This window comes from Emydura macquarii, unplaced genomic scaffold (assembly GCF_026122565.2).
Source record: "Emydura macquarii macquarii isolate MOO-44397 ecotype Brisbane River unplaced genomic scaffold, CSIRO-AGI_Emac_v2 contig_1254, whole genome shotgun sequence".
In the NCBI taxonomy this organism is placed as follows: Eukaryota; Metazoa; Chordata; order Testudines; family Chelidae; genus Emydura; species Emydura macquarii.
The window spans coordinates 10,139,021-10,162,913 of record NW_027131391.1 but is presented as its reverse complement, the minus strand read 5'-3'; the positions used below and the strand labels follow the sequence as shown (position 1 = coordinate 10,162,913).

Below are 23,893 nucleotides of genomic sequence, written 5' to 3'. Positions count from 1 at the left end.
GGAGGGGTGTGCTCAGAGGCCGTGCCCTCAGAGCGGCACAGAGTGGGACGTTAGTGGTGTGCAGGAGAGAGGTGAAGGGCGTGGCACCGTGTATGAGTTCTCGCCCTCTGCCCTAGCCCCTTGTCTTCATCCAGGCAAAGTAAGGTGAGCTGCAAACGTTGGGCTTGGGTTGCTCGGTTGCTCTGTTCAGGTACATAGTCCTAGTCTGCTGCCAGGAGAGGGGCATGAAATGGTTGAACAGACAGAGGAAAATCCAGGCGATTGTCAATTCGTTTGTCTGGTTGTATGTGTGACCCGTCTGCCAGACCGAGTCGGCAGCAGCAAGGGCCGGGTTCTATGTCCAGGGGTCCCTGTCAATGATACAGCACCAAACTGGCTCGAGCCCCCACCCAGTCACCTGGGAAATCACACACTATCCCCTGGGCGCCCCCAAGGGTGACACTTCCCCTCTCGCAAGCACAGAGTGAGTGTAGAAAGAAACCTTTTAATAGCAAAAGAGAGGTAACAGCACTGGTTTGGGAAAGCAGTGCAAACAGAGTTCATGAACTCAGAGCCAAACCTCTCCCAGAGTACAGGGCGTGTCCTTCGCCTCCCCCTTCCTTCCTCCCCTGGACTGACCCTCGTAGTTGCAATATCCACCTCTTGGGGGTGACTCCACCCCCTTTGCCGCTTCTGTCCGACACAGGCTTCACCAGGCCCCCTCTGCTGCTGTCTCCTACCGCCTTCGGGCCTTGCTGGCCTTCCCCGACGACTGGCAGCAACCACGCCTGTTTCCCACCGACCGCTGGCACCGACTACACCTGGCTTCTGCTGACTGCACCGGGCTGGCACCGACTGTGCCGGCCCCTCTGCCAACCACTGACCGCACCAGGCTGGCACTGACTGTGCCAGCCTTTCCGCCGACTGCACCGGCACTGACTGTGCCGGCCTCTCTGCCAACCACTGACCGCACCAGGCTGGCACCGACTGTGCCAGCCTTTCCGCCGACTGCACCGGCACTGACTGTGCCGGCCTCTCTGCCAACCCCACCAGGCTGTGCCAGCCTCCCCCCAGAGTTGCCTGGTGCTCACTCAGCTCTGTTAGTTGTCAGGCAAGGTTTCCCAGATCCTCTAGCGGTTCAGCTCTCCGTGATTTCAGCGCATGGTAAACCTTCTGCTGACACACAGCCAATGTCCCTGCTCTCAAGAAACAAAAGACTCCGAGATGAGTCACTAATTCTACCTTTTAACAACAGGAAGAGAGAGAGTCACTCCCTGCCGGAGGGCAGCCCTTTGTCAGTGCAGTCCCAATAGGAGACTGCTCCACCTCCCGCCGTTTCCAGGCTGAAACATCTGTCCGCCACCCTTGTGCAGCTCGGTTTAGTTTAGGTGCAGAGTCTCTCATACCAGATGAAGCACAGTTCTGCTGACATCTGTTCATACAATCGAAGGACACAGTTCATTACCCCAGCAGTTAACACAAAGTGGGGTGTAGCCCAAAACCAGCCCTGCCAACCATTCCCCATTGTGCTCAGCTCCGAGGTAAGTTACGCTAAATACTTCCTTGTACTCATGCAGAGACAACGCCCATGCAGATAAAGTGCCCCCCTTCCAGCTGCTGAGCAGGGAGCGTGCCACTCAGACCCGGCTTACGTAGACACTCTACTTTTCAGCTGCAGTTGGCCCTGTAAAGCCAAAGCTCGCTTCTGCTAGGGCGCACTGGTGCTAGCTGCTCTCCTGGCTTCCTGCGGGGAGAATGGAGCGCAGGAGCCGGTTTGCTGTCAACTCTTCAGAGAGGACAAAGTGCTCGGCTCGCTAAAGACAGCTAACAAGGCGTGCAGGTGCTTTTCCATGGAAGAAGTGAGTTTAGCTGCTGCAGGGATCTCCTGCAGTCAGGAAGGGGGGGCCCAGTGCTCTGCTAAGAAGTGGTCCCTACTGGGAAAAAAGTTTGAGATCCTCTAAACTTAAGATAGATAGGTTGGCTCCGGTGGCATATGGGTCTCCAGCGCCCGGGGGCCAAGCCTACATTTGCACCCCCCAGGCCTAACACCCCCCCCCCCCCAAATGCAGGGCAGGAGGGTTCCTGGCGCCGACTCCCAGCTGCCCCCGGGAGGAGGGGTCAGTACCTATGTGGAGAGGGGCACAAATGCAGGCTTGGTTCCATTCCCCCCTCCCCCCCTGCACTTACCCACTGCGTGGCATCCACCTCTCCCACTGCAGCCCTGCAGAATGGGGCAGCCCCACCACCCCCAGCCGGGAGGGGGGCACCGGGCCAGCCCTTCACAATGCATGGGGGGAGGCGGTGCTGAGGGGTGGCCCTCCGAGCCTCCTGCGTCCCCCACCTCCTGTGCATGGTGAAGGGCGGGGCCGGAGCCCCTTACCCCTCCCCCCGCAGGCTAGCACCCAGGGGCCTGGTCTCCCCTGCCCCCCCTTGGTACGCCACTGGCTGGCTCCTTAAAAGCAAGACTTCTTCTGGGGAAGGTCTGTGGGGCTGGGAAAGTGCTAACGTTAGGAATCGGAACAATGGGGTTCCCTTGCTAGAGAGACCAGTTGCTTCTGCCCCGCCCCCGTGTCTGTTGCAGCCTGGCCTCAGGACGGAGTCTGGTCTAGAGGTACCAAAATGGACTATGCCTGGGAGCTCTTCATGCGTCCCCAGCCATATCGGAGTCTCTTTCCAGAGAAGCATGCTGGGTTTGGGGCAGAAGATCAAATCCAGGTGTCACCTGACATTGGTTCCTGTGATATGCCAGGAAATTCCTGACTGACTCAGTCCCTACTTCTAGCTGTTTACTGTCTTTTCCTGGCAGTGCTTAACCTAACTCCCAGGTGAAATCCTTAGGGCGGGCCTTATCTTCCCCTAGGAGAGCTGGGAGTGATCAAGCAGCAACGCTAGAAACAACCCAAATTCAGGAAGCCCCCTCGGACATTAGACAGACGGGTGAGAGGATGGTGTGATGGCTAAGGTACAGGGCAAGGTGTCAGGACTCCTGGGTTCTATTCCCAGCTCTGTACCAGCCATCCTCTAAGTCAGCAGTTCTCAACCTGTGGTACGCGTACCCCTGGGGGTATGTGAGACACAGGCAGGGGTACCCAGGGAAAAACTGAGTGAAGGGGAGGCAGGTAGCAGCTGCTGACTTCAGGGGAAGCCGGGCGGCAGAAGCTCACTTCCCACCCGGTCCCAGCTCCTAGTAGGGAAGTGAGTGGCAGCCGCCAGCTTCCTGCCAGGTCCCAGCTCTGAGGTGGGAGGCAGGCGGCAGCCGCTACCTTCTGGGAAAGGTGGGCAGCAGCCCCCTGCTTCCCTCCCAGTCCCACTCCCAGGTGGGAGCCGGTGCCAGACTCCTGAGTCTCGCAAGCTGGGCTCGCAGCTGGGTGCCAGCCAGTCACACCCTGGCTCCGAGCCAAGGGACAGCCTCCAGCACCCCGGCTTGAAGACTGGCACGAAAGCCTCCTCTGCCCGAGCTCGGATTGGGTGGCAGTCGCCCACCTCCCGGGCTGGCAGCCAGGGGCAGCCGCCTGCAACTTGCCCAGGTGGCAGCTCCCCTCCCTGCTCAAAGCCCAGTGCCCAGAAAACGTGTCAATTCCACTGCTCTAGCTGGGCAGTGACATTGACAGCTGTGACAGCCCCAGATGTCACCAGTTACCCTCTTCTCCTGTCTCTCTCTCTCTCTCTCTCACCTTCCTCCTCTCAAATCTATGGCATAAAATATGGCGCAGCGCTTTATATTCCCCAGCATTGGCATCCCGCTCAAAGCCTGCTAGCTTGGCCAACATCACCTCTAGCCCAGCTACATATTGAGTTGTGCACCCCCGGTGTAAAGGTGGTACCCGACCCACACTAGATCTGACATCCGTCACATCACGGCCTGGTATACTCAGCCCTGCTTCCAGCGTGTGGCTCACATTAGTCTGTAATATAAAATCCCGTGGAAAATGGAGTGTTGGGGACTTATTACAATTTTCAGAAGTTAGGGGGGACTTGCTACTTAGAGCAGTGTTTCTCAACCTTTTAAGTCCTTGGCCAAGTCACCTGATCTCTCTGTGCTTGTTTCCTCATCTAAAAAATGTCCATAGAAGGCGTGCGCCTCACAGAGGGGCTGTGGTGCTGAATTCGTGAACAAAAAGCTGTTTAGGATTCTGAGGCTACATCTACCTTACACACCACGGGCAGCGGTGGGTGGAGAACGTGCAGCTACATGCCGCAGTGTAAAGCAGGCCCCATCCATACTGTGGCATGTAGCTACATGTGGCAGCAGGGAAAGGGGGGAGGCAGCCCCCTACGAAAATCTTCAACAGGTCCCTGCTGCCGGAGCCTTTCACCATGGCAAGGAAAGATGCTGGCAGGGGACAGCAGTGGGTCACTAGACTGTTAAAAATAGCAACAGAGACAGGGAGGCCTGGCTGGGTTGAGTGGAAAGCTGTGTAGGGTATGCACAGAATACGGACCCTGGACTTCAGGAAAGCAGCCTTTGACTCCCTCAGGGAGCTGATGGGCAGGATCCCCTGGGAGGCTAATCCGAGGAGGAAAGGAATCCAGGGGAGCTGCTGTATTTTGAAGAAACCTTATTGAGGGCGCAGGAATAAACCATCCCGATGTGCAGAAAGAATAGCAAATATGGCAGGTGACCAGCTTGGCTTAACACAGAAATCTTCAGTGAGTTTAAACACAAAAAGGAAGCTTACAAGAAGTGGCAGCTGGGACAGATGATTAGGGAGGAGTAAAAAATGCTGCTCGAGCATGCAGGAAGGCCAAATCACAATTGGCGTTGCAGCTAGCAAGCGATGTGAAGGGTAACAAGAAGGGTTTCTACAGGCATGTTAGTAACAAGAAGGTGGTCCGGGAAAGTGTGGGCCCCTTACAGAATGGGGGAGGCAACTTAGTGACAGATGATGTGGAAAAAGCTGAAGTAGTCAATGCTTTTTTTGCCTCTGTCTTCCCAGACAAGATCAGCTCCTGACTACTGCACTAGTCAGCACAGAATGGGGAGGAGGTGAGCAGCCCTCAGTGCTGAAAGAACAGGTTCAGGACTATTTAGAAAGGCTGGACATGCACAAGTCCATGGGGCTGGATGCAATGCGTCCGAGGGTGCTGAGGGAGTTGGCTGATGTGATTGCAGAGGAGGTCCCTGAGGAATGGAAAAAGGCAGATATAGTGCCCATCTTCAAAAAAGGGAAGGAGGAGGATCCGGGGAACTACAGACCGGTCAGCCTCACCTCAGTCCCCAGAAAATCATGGAGCAGGGCCTCAAGGAACCATTTTGAGGCGATTGAAGGAGAGGAAGATGATCGGGAACAGTCAGCATGGATTCACCAAGGGCAAGTCATGTCTGACCAATCTGATTGCCTTCTATGATGAGGTGACTGGCTCTGTGGATGTAGGGAAAGTGGTGGACGTGATATACCTTGATTTTAGCAAAGCTTTTGATACGGTCTCCCACAGTGTTCTTATCAGCAAGTTGAAGTCTGGGTTGGATGAATGGACACTGGTCTCAGGGGCAGAGCTCAATGGCTCCATGTCTAGCTGGCAGCCGGTCACAAGCGGAGTGCCCCAGGGGCTGGTACTGGGACTGGTTTTGTTCAACATCTTCATCAATGATCTGGAGGATGGGATAGATTGCACCCTCAGCAAGTTTGCAGATGACACTAAACTGGGGGGAGTGGTAGGTACACTGGGGGGTAGGGATAGGATACAGAGTGACCTAGACAAACTGGAGGATTGAGCCAAAAGAAATCTGCTGAGGTTCAGCAAGGACAAGTGCAAAGTCCTGCACTTAGAACAGAAGAATCCCATGCACAGCTACAGGCTGGGGACTGACGAGCTAGTCAGCAGTTCTGCAGAAAAGGACCTGGGGGTACAAGAAGCTGGATATGAGTCAGCAGTGTGCCCTTATTGCCCAGAAGGCGAACGGCATATTGGGCTGCATTAGTAGGAGCATTGCCAGCAGATCAAGGGAAGTGATTATTTCCCTCTATTCGGCATTGGTGAGGCCGCATTTGGAGTATTGTGTCCAGTTATGGGCCCCCCACTACAAAAAGGATGTGGACAAATTGTGGAGGGCAACAAAAATGATTAGGGGGCTGGGGCACAAGACTTATGAGGAGAAGCTGAGGGAACCGGGCATATTTAGTCTGCCGAAGAGAAGAGTGAGGAGGGATTTGATAGCAGCCTTTAACTAGCTGAAGGGGGTTCCAGGGAGGATGGAGCTAAGCTGTTTTCAGTGGTGGCAGATGACAGAACTAGGTGCAACGGTCTCAAGTTGCAGTGGGGGAGGTCTAGGTTGGATATTAGGAAAAAGTTTTTCACTAGGCGGGTGGTGAAGCACTGGAATGGGTTACCTAGGGAGGTGGTGGAATCTCCATCTTTAGAGGTTTTTAAGCTGCGTCTTGACAAAACCCTGGCTGGGATTATTTAGCTGAGGTTAGTCCTGCTCTGAGCAGGGGGTTGGACTAGATACCTCCTGAGGTCCCTTCCAACTCTGAGTCTCTCTGGTGCATTAGAGATTCTAAATTATTCACTGAACAATTCTGGCTCATCATCTTCCCTCAGTCGCTCGTCGCTGGCAGCTTGTTGTGGGGTTCGACAGTCGCAGTCTGAGCTGTGTGGATTGGATGCTGGTGTCACTGGCTAGTTTCCAATCATTCCTTACCTGGATGCACGTAGCAACTCTTGGAATCAGGGCAAATCGTTCCAAAGGTGGGGTGCGCTGACTGGGTAAAATACGCTTCCATCAAGGGGGCTAACAGAGGCTGCTGCACCACTGTTCAGGGCAGTATGGACTAGAGGTTTGGCCACTCAGGTGGGCTGTGAGCAATCTGGGTTCTGGTCCCGGCTCTGCTATTAGCCTGCTGGGTGGGCCTAGGCAAGTCACTTCCCTGCTGTGTGCCTCAGCGTCCCCATCTGTGCAATGGAGATAATGAGGCTGTACTCCTTTGTGAAGCTATTTATAAGGTATTATCTAAGCCCTAGCCTCCTTCTGCACAGGAGTGAATTCGTCTCCAGGAATATTCCCCAATATTGGCTTAAACCAATGCTCCTCCCAGGAAACTCACTTGCTAGGATATTAATGAGAGTGAGTCCTGGCCGGGTACAAACAAAGCAGAAGCAAATTCATTACAAAGGTGTATGGATGTTGGCTGGCTGTTTTGGGTCAGTCTTTGTCCAGCTCAGAGGCCGACTCTGCATCAAACCCCCGACAAGTACTAACATACAGAACCATTTTGCCTGCTTCAAGCGTAGCTTGGGAAATGACTGAAACTAGGCAGACAGATGAGACCTCGTCATTGATTCCACGACTCATCCTTCAGCCATGAGTCCACTCGGGCAGACCTTCTTGCCTGCTCCCAGGTGGTTTGGGGCCTTGGTAGTGATTTCCTGCTCTCGGGTGCGTGGGCTGTGGGGATGGGTGGATGGAGCTGTCAGCATTTTAGGCACCGTCTTGTGCCCAGAACATAGGCTTGGCAGAATTCAATGTTTTAAAAATATCATTTTGATGGATAATAGTTTATTTTTAAAGCAATTTTTAAAGATTTTTGTCAATTTAAATTTTCACAGTTGTGCAAAATTATAGATTCCCCCCTCAAACATTTTTTTTTCTTGATTTAAATGTTCACACTTGTGGGACATTATGGAGGGTCTGACAATAATTATTTAATGACAGTAGGTGCTAAGTTTCAAAAAGGAATGGGTTAGAACTCTTGTCAGAAACTGTCTCCATCACACGGCGAAATATACAGAATAAATAGTATTCCATCAGCTGGAGCTCAAGCAGCGCTCTGCTCTGCCGACGTGTACGTTTCAGTTGTAATGGGTGACGCTGTGCATTTCCCTCGGTTTGTGCACGTACCGTGAACGCGACCTTTTCACAGGGGAAAACATCTAACTCTGGCTATCCAGCGGGGTGGCCACAAGGCTGCTAGTGCATGTGAGAGCAGGGACGGGACGTGTTACAGCAAATGTCATCCAAGGATGTTATGTAGGGAGGGGGGAAATCAGGGCACTCAAGCATCAGCTGTGGCAAAGGTCCCCTCCCCCTCCCATTCATTTACATCTCCCCTAGCCATGGGGTTCTGAAGCTGGGCTGGGTTGGAGGTGATCTCCTCTTAGGAGTGAAGGAAGACCTATGTCATTGTAAAGGGAATCCCCCTAGTTTGCTTTATGGGTTTGATCTATAACCTCCGTGTCAAGGCCTAGCAATGCCAGCCAGGTGACGGGCAGGCCCAAACCCTGATGGTTTTATTTTCTGGTAGAGGAGACTCACTCCTGTGTTTAATGTACAAACACAAGGTTAAAGCCAGCAGAGCTCACATCCCTACCACTGAGCACCCCTGACACCCCAGGCATGGGGGCTAACTGGCGGCTAATGCTGGAAGAATCTTCAACAAAAAGATATACAAAATAGTGGGGTGTAAGTTAGCTATCACCACTCACGAAAGATCTGAGTCATTGTGGAGAGTTCTCTGAAGACATCCACAGTGTGCAGCAGCAGCCAAAAATGCTAGCCGAACGTTGGGAATCATTAGGACAGGGATAGATAAGAGGACAGGGATTTGGAAATACCATCTTGCCTCGTTATAATCCTGGGTACACCCACATCTTGAATACTGCATGCAGAGCTGGTCGCCCCATCTCAGAAACACTATATTGGAATTGGAAAAGGTACAGAAAAGGGCAACTAAAATGACTAAGGGTGTGGAAAAGTTTCCATACGAGGAGAGATTAATAAGACGAACTTTTCAGCTTGGAAAAGTGACAACTGCAGGGGGATATAACAAAGGTCTAATCATGACTGGTGTGGAGAAAGTGAATAGGGAAGTGTTATTTACTTCTCTTAACACAAGAAGTAGGGGTCACCCAATGAAATGAATAAGCAGCAGGTTTAAAATGAATACAAGGAAGTATTTCTTCACCCAACACACACACAACCTGTGGAACTCCTTGCCAGAGGATGTTGTGAAGGCCAAGACTATAACAGGGTTTGCAAAAGAACTAGATAAGTTCATGGAGGATAGGTCCATCCATGGCTAGTATCCAGGACAGGCAGGGGTTGCTGTTTGCCAGAGGTTGGAAATGGCCAACAGGATGATCACTTGATGATTATCTGGTCTGTTCATTCCCTCTGTAGCACTTGGCATTGGCCACAATTGGGAGACAGGATACTGGGCTAGACCAGCCATTGGTCTGACCCAGTGTGGCCGTTCTTATGTAATCCTGGTGTATTTTCAAATCCACTCAGCAGCACCCAGGCACTCCGTCACTCCAGGGTGGAAAATTCCTTCCCTCTGCCTGTGCAGGCTGGCCGGTGTTTGCCTAGATCATCTTTTGTACAGACCATTGAAACAGCTTGAAATCTCCACTCCAGCTGCACCAATGTGCTTGGCTTAATGACCAGGAGGTGGCAGCAGCTCCCAGCCCATGGGCCCTTCCTCCTCCTGGCTGAAAGTAAACCCTGCTTTAACTTTAACTCTTGGCTCTGCAGAACTGCAAACCAGAGCTGCCTTTCCCTGTCAATTTCTAGCCAGGCCTTTGTTTCCAACTCTACCAGCGCCCAGCCTCCTATCCTGCACCCAAGGGCCCAGCGATCTGTGAAGCAGTGGTGCTGGCAGGCCTGGTGTTCCCCCTTAGTCACATTGCTGGTGGTGGGACCCCAGAGTGTGAAAGCGTCTTCCCTGTTGCTGAAAGGGAGGACGGTCTAATGGCTGTGGTACTGGGCTGGCACACGGGAGAGGCGGCTGCAGTTCCTGGCTCAGCCAAGGCTCCTGGGACAAGTCCTCGTTAAAGGAACAGGGGACACAGGTAACAATAAACCTTGGGCCCGCCCATCGTAGTTCTCTACAAAGCTGCGAGGTTGTTATTGTTATCCTCCTTTGAAGATGGGGGAAACTGAGGCATATGAGGGTACAGAGCCACATTTTTGGGGGTGAGTGAGTCAGTTTCAGGGATGCCACTGGGTGTAAGCTTCCATTGGCCTCCCGTGTGGGGGGGGAGGGGGACATACTTAGAGCTTCTGAGAGTCAGGCTCCAGGTTCTCCCCCCAGATTACCAGCCCCTTTTGAAAGCATTAGCCTGAGATTACTCAGCAAGCAGCACCCAGGAGTCCTTATGCTGCCCCTTGCTCCGTTCACTAGGCAAGACAGCCTCTCCGAGATGCTACTTCAAACAACCGCCTGCTTCGAGAACGCAGCTTCTCTCTTCTTTTCAAAAACTCCCACCTGATTCTTCGTTTCAAACATCGGCTCCTTCCTGCAAACTGCCGTGCATTTCTTGGTGCAGCTGCCCGGGGCTTTAAAGATGGACTTGACAATGAGGTCATGACTCAGCCACTGACAAATACTGGCCTAGCTAGCTGTGTCACAGGCAGGAAGAATGAGATCATTTAATGTCTTAAAGACACAGCTTCTCTATGTCCAAAACCAACCTTTGCAAAGCACTCCGAGAGCACAGCCGAGAGGAGGCCCTGCATGGCAGACTCCCACCAGCTCAAAACCGATGCTTCGCTCGGCCCGTCCTTACCGAACCTGGCTGCTGCGGGTACAGACGCCGTCTGGACACTGATATTTCAGTGACAATTGTTTTACTTTTGTTTTTCTTTTTTAAACTGGAAGAGAAACTGCAAAGAACGTGCGCGTTTCAGCGCCAGTTCTGCACCTGCACCACTGTTGGACTATATTGTGCTCACAGTGGTCTAGCTACTGACACAGAACACTTCAGCAGCGCCTCTCCTCTGCAGACCTCGGAGCGCATCACAAAGCCACATGTCATTGTGCCCATTGTACAGACAGGGACGCTGAGGCACTAGGTCACCCCATGAGTCTCCAGCAGAACTGAAAATAAAACCCAGGTGTCCTGGCTCTAGTCTGCTGCATGTATTGCTTTCCTCTCCAGACCTCAAGGTGCCCTAGAAAAGTCCCCGGGCCCATCCAACAGACTACCCGTAGGCACAGCTGGAGCAGTTTGCAGACAGGAGTTTGTGCCCTCGCCCCTGAGCCACGCTGCCTTCTCTGGTAGCCCCAGAACGGATCTCACCTGGCTGCTGTCTGTCCATGGCACCGCCCCCGGGTTATCGCCTGCCACCCACCCTCCTGCCACCCACTGACAATTCCTCTCCCCAGATCTCTGCCGAGGCACAAAAACGAACCTCCCGGCCACCTCCGGGGCCTCGTCGTTGTGCAGTCGCCAAACAAGCAGTGGCGGGGCCCGGGCGGGAAGGGAATCGCTGAAGAACTAATGGAGCGCTGTCGCTTTAATAGTGGGTGCGATCGCTCGCCAGCCCGGCCTGGGCCGGGGCCAGGGCCGGCTCCAGATCCCGGGGGAGGAGCTGGGCGGTTCGCCTGCCTCTTGGCTGCAGTCGGCGGCGGGCACTGGGCAGAGGGAAGCTGGGTGGGGAGTTTCCAGGGCGATCGGAACCGAAACACGTCCCGCGGGGAACAGCCGCGAACTCCCGGCCCGCCCCGCCCCGCCCCGCCGGCTGGGACACGCCGCAGCCCGGAGACAGCCCGGCTCACCCGACCGGGCTTCACCTCCCTGCGGGGCCGGGATTAGCGGGAGCGGCTCCGCTGCGCTGCCCGCCCCGCCGAGTCTCCCAGCCGGGCCGGGCCGGGAGCAGCGCCCCTGAGCCGAGCCTGGCGGGTTAGCGAGCGGAGGGCGGCGAGTCCCCGGCGCTGCCTCCCAGGAGCTGAGGCGGGGCAGGGCCGGGGGCCGGGGCAGAGCCCCCCGCCCGCGCTCCGGAGAAGCCGCACGTGGAGCCCCCGGCGATGAGCAGCAGCCGCCCGGGCGCGGCGGGGCGGGACGTGTCCCGGGACGGGGCCGGGGCCGCTCGGAGTCGGCGCATCGCCGCGGCTGGCGCCCGCCCTGGCCGGCTGCGGAGGGGCGCGGGCCGCCGGTGACTCAGGTGAGCGGCGCCGATCCGCGCCTCTTCCCTGGAAACGCGGCTCGGCTCGGCCCGGCGCGGCCCGGCTCGGCTTGTGTCCGCCCGGCGCGGGGTGAGCGGCCCCGGGGGGGCAGGATCCGCCGGCGGGGGGGGGGGGGGGTCGCGCTGCCGCACCCCCGGATCCTTACAGGGGCCGGTGTGTGCCCCCCCCGAGCGCCTGCGGGTCCCCGCGGCGCACACGCTCTGAATGTGGGGGGCGGCCGGCCGGGGACCCCCTGTTGTGAGTCGCCCTGGCACCAGGACTGTAGCCAAAAGCGGCTTGTCAGGCACCTGAAAGGAGCCGGTAAATCCGGCCCTGCCGCCGCTGCCGCTGCCTCCCGCAGGCCAGGCCTCCCTGCGGTGTGCGCCGGGCAGTCAGCTCCTTGTTCCCGCAGCTAAAAAGCAAACGGATGCCCAAGGGCTGGAGATATTCCCCGGGTTTTGAGAGCCGAGCGCGGAAGGAAGGGGCCCTGCAGGCCGCACTCCGGCTAGCCGCGCCGGGGATCGGGACCCGCGTGCAGCGGTGCTGGGCGCTTGCAATTTCCGATGAAGTCGGTGGGAGTTGGGGTTGCTGAATACTGGAAATCCGGTCCCAAGAGCTCGAAGCACTTCCTGCAGGTGGGGTGCAGCTCACAGCCCCCCATTTACAGATGGAGGGGGAAACTGAGGCACAGAAAGGGGAAGGGAAGGGACTTGCCCAGCGTCCATATGCAGAACCTAGGCCTCCTGACACCCAGCTTGCCCCTGGGGCTGGGCTGCCTCCCACCCACTAGCTGGCACCTGGACCCTGCTGTTGCAATTGGTTCCCATGGCTGGGCTTCTTGCGCTCGGTGGGAGGTGGGGCAGTCGGGGGAGGGGTGCTGGTCTTTGCTTTTCTCTCTCTGACGTGTGTCATCTTCTCGCCAAAGTGACGTCCAAGAACCCAAGATGGCTGAGCAGAGCAACATCCAGTCTGCAGCTTCCAAGAGCATCCGGCCTTTCCGGTCCAGCGAGGAGTATCTCTACGCCATGAAGGAGGACCTGGCTGAGTGGCTCAACACCCTCTATGACTTGCATATCCTGGTGGAGAACTTCATGGAGATTCTGGAGACCGGATATGACCTCTGCCAACATGCCAACAATGTCAACCGCATTGCTCTGGACTTCCAGCAGCGCTACCCAGAAGCTGCAGCCTGCATGAGGGTGCCCCAAAACGAGGTGGTCTACCAGGCCAAGAACGTGGTGCCCGGCTCCTTCGTCGCCAGGGACAACGTCTCCAATTTCATCCAGTGGTGCCGGCAGGACCTGGGCATCCAGGACGTGCTGATGTTCGAAACCAATGACCTGGTGCTGAAGAAGAATGAGAAGAACTTCGTCCTGTGTCTTCTGGAGGTCGCCAGGAGGGGCTCCAAGTTTGGGATGCTGGCCCCCATGCTGATCCAGATGGAGGAGGAGATTGAAGAGGAGATGAGGGATCAGATAACCTACGCGGGGCTGGAAACCCAGCAGCATAGCCAGGACCTGGGCCCGGAATCACCTGTCTACCCTGGCAGGATGCAGAGAATCTCCTTGTGTGACCTCAAGAACCTGGATGAGCTGGTGAGAGACTATTCCATTATGTGGGTCTCTTGTGCCCCTAGGTAACTTTTATAAGCGCACACGAGACCCTCTCCTCCCACCGTTACCTGGCGTGGCTCTCCTAGTGATCTGAGCCCTTAGCAATGCCTTGTACTGGGGCGGTAACTGGAAGGCACTGGTCCTCTCCATTCACCAGTGGTTACATTTCCTCCCACCCCACCTTGTTTCTAGGCTCCTGTTTCCATCCTGCTTGCTCAGAGCAGCTGTAGCCTGGTGCATTCTCCCTCCTGGTGCCCAGTCCCACTCCCAGACACGGGCTGGCCCCAGGGCGGGAAGGGGGCTGTCCTGGGCACTCATTGTAACGGGGGCGATCCTGGCAGGCAGAACTCGGGTAGACTGGGGGAAGGGTTCTGATGGAGATGGAAGCTGGGGCTGCTGTGTGGCAGAGGGTTTGGTGATGGGGTTTGGATATGGGGGGCAGAGGGAATGGCCCAGGTGGTTGGTGAGAAGTTGCCCTTCTGAGGGCTGTGTGGTGGCCCTGTGAAATGGCGATGGGAAGGGCAGGAGTTTGCCCACATCCCAGCAAATCTGCATCATGACTGGCCTGCTCGATAGAGAGGCCAAGGCTGGGACGGTCCTTGGGCACCGACTGGGCCTTCCGACCCCAGGGATGGGTGTGCCAGGCCAAGCGTGAGTGTGATTGCAGCTGAGTGGGGCAGTGGGGTCGGCGGGGGTGGGTGCTGGACTGAGCTGGTACATGGGGATGAACCAAGTCCGCGATTCTCTGGCCACCTCAATGGTTCTGGCAGGGAAACTTTAAACTTTCACTGTCATTTAAAAAAAAAAAAAAAAAAAGTTGTTAACCCTGAATGCCTGGGAAGCAGTCATTCTGTATGGCCCCGAGACAGTGCTGTCTGACCCCGTCACTGGAAACAACAGCTCTGCGGTGAATTTCTCCCATCCATCGCTGGGTGATGTTAACTCTGAAACCTAATGACAACAAGTGTCCATACCTTTAAAGGGGCACTGCCACCTTAAAATGCATTGTAAGCCAACTCCTTTCCCCATGACTAATGATGCCTTAGATGAGTTAAAGTGAAATGTGCTCATTACTGTTCATGGTCCGTTTGTTTCCTGCCCCTTTCTCCATTGCTGGAAATCAGTGCAGGTGACTCTCTCACTTTCCGGTTCTTGATGCTGCTGGCTGTGGGTCCTTGGGGGCGGGGACTGGTGTGTTGAGTGAACACAGCACTTTTCATTGGGGCTTGCACTACGATTGTGGGGGGGTGTCTCTTGATCTTGGGGCTTTTATAAAAGCTGCTTTTCCCAGTCTCTGTACTGCTGAGTCATGGTTAGCAAAGAGGGCTGGCCATGCTGAATTATGGGCTCGTATAGGAGCTGGTCTAATTTCCTCTCTCCTCACCGCTGATGACCCTGGTGTGGGTAAATATCATTAGAGCCAGTAACAGGGGCTGCAGTCTCGGTGAGCCACTCCTCAGGTGCATTCAGTTGCAAAGGCAGAGTGTGCCAGTAGCAAAGCCAGATACCTCCAGGAAAGCTGTGTGTGTCCCGGTCCCCTTAGGGGAAAGTCTGACATGTCCAATCACGCCTGTTTTCCTCGTTACCTGTTGTAGCTGCGAGGTTTTGATCTTGCTGCTCGCTTATTTGTTACTTGTCAAAAGGGACTCCTAGCACTGACTGCTGGGAAACACCATCCCATCCCAGCAAGCTCTGGCAAAGCCAGGCTGGGCTGTCGGCACCCGTCTCCAATGGAGACATCAGGCTCTCCTGGGAAATGAGACCATTATAATCAGATTCTCTCCACTCAGCTGAAGCTCCATTGCACATTTTTTCCATTTTGAGAAAACGGCTGTTCTCCCAGTCCCAAAGCCTGGTGCTGGGCTGACCTGGAAAGCAGGGTAGCTGGTAGGGTTAGGCTGAAGCCTGGGGGCCTAGGAAATAGGGCAAAGGGAGATCTCCAAGTTATTTCCCAGTCCCAGGAGCTGCAGGTCCTAAATGCTGCTTTCAGACTGCCCCTGTGGTTGCAGAAGCAGTCTCTCTTTTCCAAAGAACACAGGCTGAAATGAAGCCCTTGGTAAATCGCCGGCTTTATTTTTAGACATGGAGTTTGCTTTATAGCTTCTCAAGTGGAAGGGCGCAGAAACGTTGGCTTGTCCCAAGGTGCGACACACCCACTGTGCAAAGCAAACCAGCGAGCGGCTTTGTCGGTGCAGAGGGCCGTCTGAGTCTGCTCCTGGGAGGGGCCCTGCAGGGGAATCAGCCTGGTGAAACCCTGGTTTCTCTCCCCCTTGCAGTGTTGCATCCAGGGAGGCTGAGCCTGATTCCCAGTGAACCCCTCTGCCCGGGAGTAGCCTCGGGCCTGACCCCAATCTGCCCTAGCCGAGGGCTGGAAGCAGGGATGGTGCTGAACCTGGATCCCCCTGGGGAGATTCTAGGTGGCTGGTTCCTCCTGATTCCTCCTGCGTTGCTCTGGCAGTGCCGTTCTGGCGTGCGCACGTGGAGCATGGCTTTCCCACGCTGCTTCGGGCTGGCCAGGGTAAACCAAGGCGCTCTTGTGCTGCGCCCAGGGAGAGCCCAGAACCGAGTGGCACTGGGACCTCGGGCACCACTCACTCAGGTTTGGCCTGGCCGCTGCTCCGTCATGGGCCAAAGTCCAGCCACGCGGGGCTGTGCGAGCGCGGGTCAGGCGATGGGTGGCTGGGATTGGGACAAGCTGTTCTAGTGCGAGACGGAAGCCGAACACTGGCGGAGGAAGGGAGAGGGGGGATGTGCTGGGGCTGGTGAACACCCAGGAAGGTCCCTGGGGCAATTGATGGTGGGCAGTGGGGCGGGTGGGCAGTTTGGGGGGAGGGGTTGAGGGATGAGTGGGGTGAGTTATAGGGGATTGGGGGGATGGAGTGAGTGGGGGATGGTGGGGCTATGGCATGGGGGCTGCGGTAAGTGGGGTGTATGTCAGCTGCTGGGATGCGTGGGGGCTGTGGGGTGCGGGAGGGCTGTGGAGATATATGGGGATGGGAGGGGCATTTGGCGGTGCGTGGGGTGGGGAGGGGGCAGTGTGTGGGCGGGAGGGGTCCCCCAGTTTCCATAGTACTTGGAGCCCCCAAATTCCTTAATCTGGGCCTGATTCTGGGGCTCCCAAGGCAGCTGTCCCCTGGTGCCCAGCGCTGCTGTGGGAACCAGCATGCCCTGCATGTGGGGTGGGCAGGAGGACCAGCTGATCAGGGTAGATGTGGCAGTTGCAGCTTCCCGGGACCGCTGGTGGTGCTGGGACAGTCAGACCCCAACCCAGGGCCTCGTCCTTGGTGCTGCAGCCCCCTGGCCCGACTGGCGTTTGGAAGGAGCCTGGGCTGGCTGGAGGGTGTGGAGCGGGTGAAGTCAGGGCGGCTGCAGGGTCTCACCTGGCACGGCCAGGGACAGAGAGTCTCGCCCACTGCTGGGGAGTGAACGTGCTCACAGCAGAGCCAGAGCTCCGACCCTCCATGCCCCAGCTAGTCCACTTCTGGACCTTGCGTTTGGCTCGGCCTCAGTTCTTGACCTCTGCAGAAAGAGCAATTATCCCATTGGCCAGGTGGGGAAACTGAGGCACAGAGAAAAGCCTCAGCGTGGTGAAACGCTGATGTCCTCAACTGTCTAGTGGCTCCTGGGTTGGGAGCTAAGAGGAGCTCTCCTGAAGCTCACAGCTCACCGCCCTGCTCCCCGAATCCACTCAGGGATCTCTCTGCTGCAAATCCTGTGATCTTACAGATGCCAAATGCCACTTGCTCCCACGTGAGGCTCTGCACTTCCTGGCTCTGTTCTCCAGGGGTTTCCCGGCCAGGCCACAAGCAGGAAGCAGGGGGCACGGTGGGTTTGCGCCTGCTCTCTCGTGAGATTTCTGTCCTGGCTTCTCTGCTTGAGATTTGCAGAAACCAGTGAGGGCAGGGGTGGGGACGTACAGCTCCATCCCTGGGTCGCGCCATGCTCTCCCCTGGCCATGCAGCAGGGATGAACTTGGATGGAACTGTTCCTCTGACCATAGAGGGGGTGGTGCTCCCTGCTGGGCCCGTACCTGGGGGAGGAGGCGGCTGTCTCCTGCTATGCCATACCCAGGGTGCTGGGCAGGGAGCCCTGTCCTCATGGTCACATAAGTGTTACCACCACCACAGCACCAGCTCTGCTGGGCCCCCTTGAGTCAGGTGCTGTACAGATGACCATAAAGGACAGTTCCTGCTCAGGAGAGTTTATGGTCAAGACCAGCCGGAGGGGGTGGATGAGACAAACCTCCTCAAGGCGGGGCATGGCGGCAGTGGTACTAGGCTAAGAGGTGTGCACAGCCAGTTAGTTGGCGTGATCATGGCTCTCCACTGCCCAGCCATGATTACATTTAACCCGGGAACTTGCCGCTCCTCTCTTTGTTGACAGTGACTTTGCTTAGTTTATTCTTGGGCACTGATAAGCCTTGGGTGGGGTGTGGTGGGTGCTGGGAGGGACTGAAAGGGATGACAGTTGCTGCAGGGATTTTTCTAGAGTGTGGGATCTATGTGGTATGTCTCTGGCCCCCGTCACTGGAGTATCAAGCCCTTCACAGTCTTCAGTGGATTTATCCCTACACACTTCTGTGGGGCAGAGCTGTAATCTGCAGTGAACAGATGGGAAACTGAGGCACAGAGAGTGACTCTCTCCAGGTCATACAGGGAGTCTGTGCCAGGTCAGGGAACTGAGCCCAGGTCTCCCATGTCACAGAGTAGCACCCTAACCACTGAACCATCCTTCCCCCATGGGCTGGGCCGGGCTGAGCCGAGCCGTGTAACACCGGGTTTAAAGGAGCCGGGTCCCAGCTGCTGTCCCCTCCCTTAGCTTTGCTCTCTACTGGTGTAAATGAAGCTGCCAGGAGCATCCGAGAAATGAGCTGGGAGAGACACACTGGTCCTGTCCGGCCCGTCACCTGGGAGAGGGGAATCGCTTCAGAACCGGGCCTTGCAGAATAGGCCAGCCGGGCAGGTACTGGTGATGTGGCTTGAAGAGCCGGACCTTACAAAGCCCACTGCTGGGCAAAACATACAGCATCGGTGCCAGTGAAAACCCAGAGTCGGTTTCATTAGTGCAGAGCTATTTATTTGAAAGCACCACGGACAGGCAGCAAAAGGCCATGCAGCGCCTCTTCTTAACAAGTCCATTCCCCAAGCATAAACCCTGGGTAGCTACGCTGGCCCTACACAGTATCCTGATTGGCAAGCAGAGCAGGTGGAGCTACCAGTTCTAGGTGGAGGCCGCTTCTCTTCTTTTTCTTCTTCTTTCTAGGTACTTGGTCTGTTTAATGCTCCCTGGCAGTGGGGAGTTGGTTCCAAAGTCCCTCGTAGCGGAGTGTTGGCTACCCGGGAGCTTTTCCATCCTGCATCAGAGGTTAATGGACGTGCGCGTGGCCCAGGACTTGCCCAGGACTTGCACCTTTTTTTCCAAAGACAACGAGAGTCCTGTAGCACCTGAAAGACGAACACATTTCTGCAGGCACACGCTTTCGTGGGCTGCCACCCACTTCGTCAGCATCACGTCAGCCCACCAAAGCGTATGCCCGCAGAAGTGTGTTCGTCTTTCAGGTGCTGCAGGACTCTCGCTGTCTTTGCTGTCTACGGACTAACAGGGCTACCCCGCCAGAACTTTTTTCAAAGGAGTCACATGTCCCTGCTAGCATTTTATCCTTGGTTTTCTAATGGGCAGCAGGGACAGACTGAGGGTCGGCCGCCATTGCCTTTCCCATTCATTATGCACCTGGGCTCCTCATGTTGCGTTATCCTAATGGGTCAGTTAGTTCCAAGTCCTTCATGTCTGTGTCTCCTGTGTGCTCGCTCGGAGAGCTGGCCATTGGCTCCCAGATCAGCACAAATACACACAGGGCTCCTGAGCAAACGTTCCCGGGGCGTAGCTCAGGTCAGGGCCCAGTGCAGTTCTAGCACTCTGGGCAACTTTTTTATCTAATGCTAAGAGGCCCTGCTCCCAGAATCCTCTTGCAAATTCAGCCTTACCCAGTTTTACCAGGCTCCCGCCAGCCACGGTGATTCACAGTAATTCAGTGACTGCCTGCAGCCAGCAGGGCTGGGATGCAAGGTTTGCTGCAGAGTAATGTGCTTTTCACCTGAGCACTGGGAGAAAATCTGTCTGGCTCCAGACGTCTCCTGTTTCCAGCCAAGAGAGCCCAGGATCCTGTTGGTTCCCCACCCTGATTCCCACTGGCAGAGGGGTGGGGGGCGGCTCCTTGCTGATGCTGACTAATGCACTGCGTGGTGTGTGCACGCTGATGTCTCTCTAGCAACCTCCAGCCTGGCGGAGGGCCGGTCTGCCAGAGCTTATCGCAGCCTGGCTGCAGCAGAGGCTGGTGGCTAGTGGGGTTGGGGGTTTAAGGGGATTGTGCGTGCAGCTGCTGCACCCCCGCGCCAGCGGCCCACGCCACTGTTGCCCCAGGTGGGAGTGTCACTTTTGCCAGGGGTGCAGCGACTCCAGGAAGGCTGCACCTCTCAGGGGGGGCAGGGGGTGAAGTGCAGTGTTTAGGGAACGGGGACCCTGGGTTCCCATTGCTCAGGTTAGATCTGCTGCCTCTTGGAATCCACCTGGGGGGTGGGTGACAGGGCCATGAGCCCCGCCCGATGATGAGACCCAGCCAATGGCCTCTTGGCTCCTTTGTGATGTCACGGCGCCCACAAGGGGTGGCAGGGTCTCCTTGGGGCCGTGCTCGCCGGCGGCGAAGCTCCCCTGTGGGAGCACGTGGCGTCGCTAAGCGGGGACCTGTGTCTTGTCTGGGCACCGTTTGCTGCATCCCTGCCCAGGGGCTGGCGTGTAACGTGGTGAGGAAGGAGGGGAGCTGTTGGCGTCTGCTGGAGAGGGGCAGCGTGCTCAGGCAGTGCAGAGAGGTCCTGGAGCTCTTTGCCCCAGGACTGGGTGCATGGCAGCGAGCTGGGGTTCGCCCCCCCAGGCCCGTCTCTATTTCGGGCTCCCTTGGAGACCTCACCACTTATTTTCTCAGCACCAATTGCAGATGTTTTTCTCCTCTCTAAAGGGCAGGGTAAAATTACAGCCTTCCTGGCAGCCAGTGGCCGCCGGCTCGGAGCGCCTGGCAGCTGTGCTGCGGTGCAGGCGCTCAGCTGCTCCAACAGCAGGTTGGCCTGGAGTCTCTGCAAGGGGACAGCTGCACTTTCCACCTGGAGATCCAGGAGCGTGGCCAGCACAGGAGCGCTGGGGCTGCAAGGGGGAGGGGGTGTGAGGACCTGCAATAACCTTCCCCTACTCAGACAGCCCCTGGCGGTGCCCGTCAGCCAGCCCCAGTGGGCCACTGGCAATGCCAGGTCCCTGGGATGGAGTGTGCTGTCTGGGGCATGGCCCCGGGGCCCCATGTTCCACTGCTCCAAGGGGCGTTGCACCGAGTTAAGTGTACACTGAAGTGGCCGTGGCCGTGGCCGAGATCACTGTGGTCTCTGTTCTCTCCCTTGAGCCCTTTGCAGTGGGGGTTGTCCGGGAACACTCTGGAGGCCGGGCTGAGCCCCAGCAGCTCGAGGGGGCAGCTCAGCACCGCTGGTGACGGGGGGCAGCTGGGCTGGTAGCTGAAAGGGGGTCTGGCGTTTTTCCAGCCTGGCAGCTGCATTCAAGCCCTGGCTTTGGTTGGGATGGTCTGACGCAGCCTGGAGCTAGGGTGGAGGTGGGGAGCAGGGCTGGGGGCCAGGAGGGGATGGGGGGAGAGACTTGGAGGAGGGGCTTGGGAAGGGGAAGTTAGAGGAGACGGGCCCCGGTGACTGGAGCACGCCCTCCAGCAGAGGGCTGGTACTAGCTGGGAGCCATGTGCCCGCCCCGTTTGCTGGTGCTGAGCCTGGAGGAGCTCAGGGTGTGCGTGCGTGGCCGGATTACTGAGGCATGCTTTAATAAGAGCCTTCGGGGGGGACCTGACCTCCCCTGACTGCCTAATCTCAAAGCCCTTTTTCATGTAAAGCCCCTCCCTGCCCCGCTTCCTCATTACGTTTCCAGCTCGCTGCTGGGGTGCGTGACCTCTGTGTGCTGGGGACTGCGGCGTTGTGGCTGCTCGCTGGCTGACTGGTTTGCGGAGGAGGGCAAGGGGGGGACACGATGCAGTGGGGTTTGCCTGGGACGACATGACTGCATCCTGGGCCCGGAGTAGGGGTCTGGGGGGTGATCCACTCTGGGGCCAGCCGGAGCCATCGGAGTACGGCTGGCTTCAGGGCTGTGCCTGCAGTGAACAAAGGGGGGTTGACTGCGTCCCTGAAGAGACATGGCCACGTCCATCATGCTGGGCTTTAAAGCCGCTTCCTCCAGGCAGAGCGTCTGCCGTGCATTTTTCTCTGCTTTGTAATGACCGGCCGTGTGACATGCGCTAGGCTTTTATGGGCATCCTTAGAAGCGGGGTGGAGCGTGGGGCAAGCGTTCTGCAGGAGGTTTCTCCCGGAGCTGTGTGTTCAGACCGTCGCAGCAGACCACGCTCGTCCTCAGAGTCTCAGCAAGCAGCAGCCGGAGAAGGCAGCATTCTCTAGTGCTTACCACAGGCGGGGGGGGAGTCAGGACTCCTGGGTTCTTTTCTGTCACTCACTGCATGCACAGGTTGCAGTGCCTCAGTTTCCCCTGTCAGTGAAATGGGGATAGTGCCTACGTCACGGGGGGCGGGGGTGCAGGGCCCACTGCAATGAAATGCTGTGGAAAGGGAGCGTATTACTGTGATCACTGCACCTGGCAGGCTGACAGCGCGGCCTTGTTCCTGTGGGTGGCGAAGCCCCCTAGCGCCAGCGGCACCTGGCATCGCCGTGGCCTGGTCAGCTCCAGGAAAATCTGATTCTCGTCGCAGTGGGCCTGGTACCAAGAAACCCTCGCCAGTGCCCAGCCTGCGCTGCGGTGAACAGAGCGCATCGGCTCGCCAGGGCAGGGCTGCTTAGCCACGCGTCCTGGGCCTGCAGGGATTGCTACAGGCTTGGCAGGGGCGGGCGGGGTGCGCGACAGGCGCTGGGGCTCCCCAGGCTGGACAGGAGCTGGAGGGGATGTTCTGGGTCCCTGGGAAATGCCACATGTTGGAGTGAAAGCAATGGGTCTGGCGGCTGGTGAGCGCAGCCCAGACCATGGGCAGCGCTGCTCCCACGCGGCGTGCAGCTGCCTGTGGGACCAGCTTGCTGCTGCAGGGCCACTGAGTACACGCTGCAGTCAGTGGCTGCCTTCGGAGGCCTTGGTCGGCCCTGGCCGTGCAGGGATCCAGCTCAGACAAAGCTACAGGGGGAAGGGGGGCCTCAGCGACTTGCCTGTGAAAGGGGGTGGGGGCTGAGGGGAGGGGAGCGGAGGAGTGAGTGAAGAAGTTTTGGGTCGGAGCCAAGCTGAGCCCGAGGACGGAGAGGGCAGGACTAGGACGAAAGACCAGATCGCGGGGACCTTAGCGAGCCTGCTGCCCAACTGGCCTGTGCCAGGCTGGAGAGCTGGAGACGCCTGGATCGGGCCCATCTGTCCCGTATCTCCCTACGAGGCATGCGGCTCTGCGTGCCAGTGGCGCCCGAGGGCACGCTGGCCCGGTGCCGTGTGGGGGCAGCTGGGCAGTGCTGAGGCTCCGGGCATGGATTGCTGTGTACGGCCTGGTTTAGGCCCAGATTGTCACACTTGAAGCAGCTGCTAACTCTCCAGGCACCTCCCGGAGTGGCTGGGCGGTGAAAGGAGCTGAGCGCCCGCAGCTCCGGGGCCCCGCTGGGTGATGTTTTGTGGGGCGTGATCTTCAGACGCGTGATCGCTGCGGCTGGGGGCTCGGACCCTGCACGCGCCGTTTCCATTCCGACCGCAGAGGGTCCGTTCTTCAGCAGCCTCCAGGCGGGGACATGGATCCCGATCCTTGTCTGAAGGCCTGTTCATCCGTTGTCAGACTCTGCCGACCACACGCACCCTGCTCTGACCCTCACTTCCGTTTTCAGCTGGCTGCCATGTTCCTCTGCGGGTCCTGTTTTAATCTGCCAGCTAGTGTTGCTGGGTGCTGTTCATAGGCTGCCATGACCTACCCCAGAGGGGGCTGCATTATGGGGATGGGTGAATTCCTCGCTGCCTGGTAAAGTGTTTTGAGCTGAAAGCCTTTCATTTATAGAGGTGTCCTACAAAGCCCCTGGGCTGTGGGCAGAGAGGCTGCGTAATCCGTGTGGTAAACTTTGCCGTCTCTCCCCATTGAGACTCAGACGTGTTTCAAACTGCCTTCCCAAATATAGCCGTCGGCTGGCAGCTGCGTGGCTGGGGAAAGCAGAATGGAAAGTCCGTGGGCGGGAGGTGGGGGCAGAGGAGCGAAAGGAAGCTGGTGTTACTGGGATAGCTGGTTACGGGGCTCTGGAAGAAAGATGGTGAGAGAACAGCAGAGCCATTAACGCCTGCATGTAAACCCAGCTCGCTTTGGAGCGTGGGACCCGTGGCCAAAGCGCCCCACGGGGCTGTGTGCTGGCAGGT

The 23,893-nt window shown here is 57.2% G+C and overlaps 1 protein-coding gene across 1 annotated transcript in view; it reads left to right on the top strand.

Annotated features, from left to right (window-relative positions):
* Window positions 1-11,063: 11,063 nt before the first annotated feature.
* Window positions 11,064-23,893, top strand: part of GAS2L1 (growth arrest specific 2 like 1) — a 34,376-nt gene continuing 21,546 nt past the window's right edge. Inside the window, exons 1-2 of the mRNA XM_067550257.1 lie at window positions 11,064-11,863; window positions 12,790-13,459. Of these exons, the coding sequence (XP_067406358.1) occupies window positions 12,809-13,459 (651 nt within the window). The 5' untranslated portion in view covers window positions 11,064-11,863; window positions 12,790-12,808. The remainder of the gene's footprint in view (window positions 11,864-12,789; window positions 13,460-23,893) is intronic.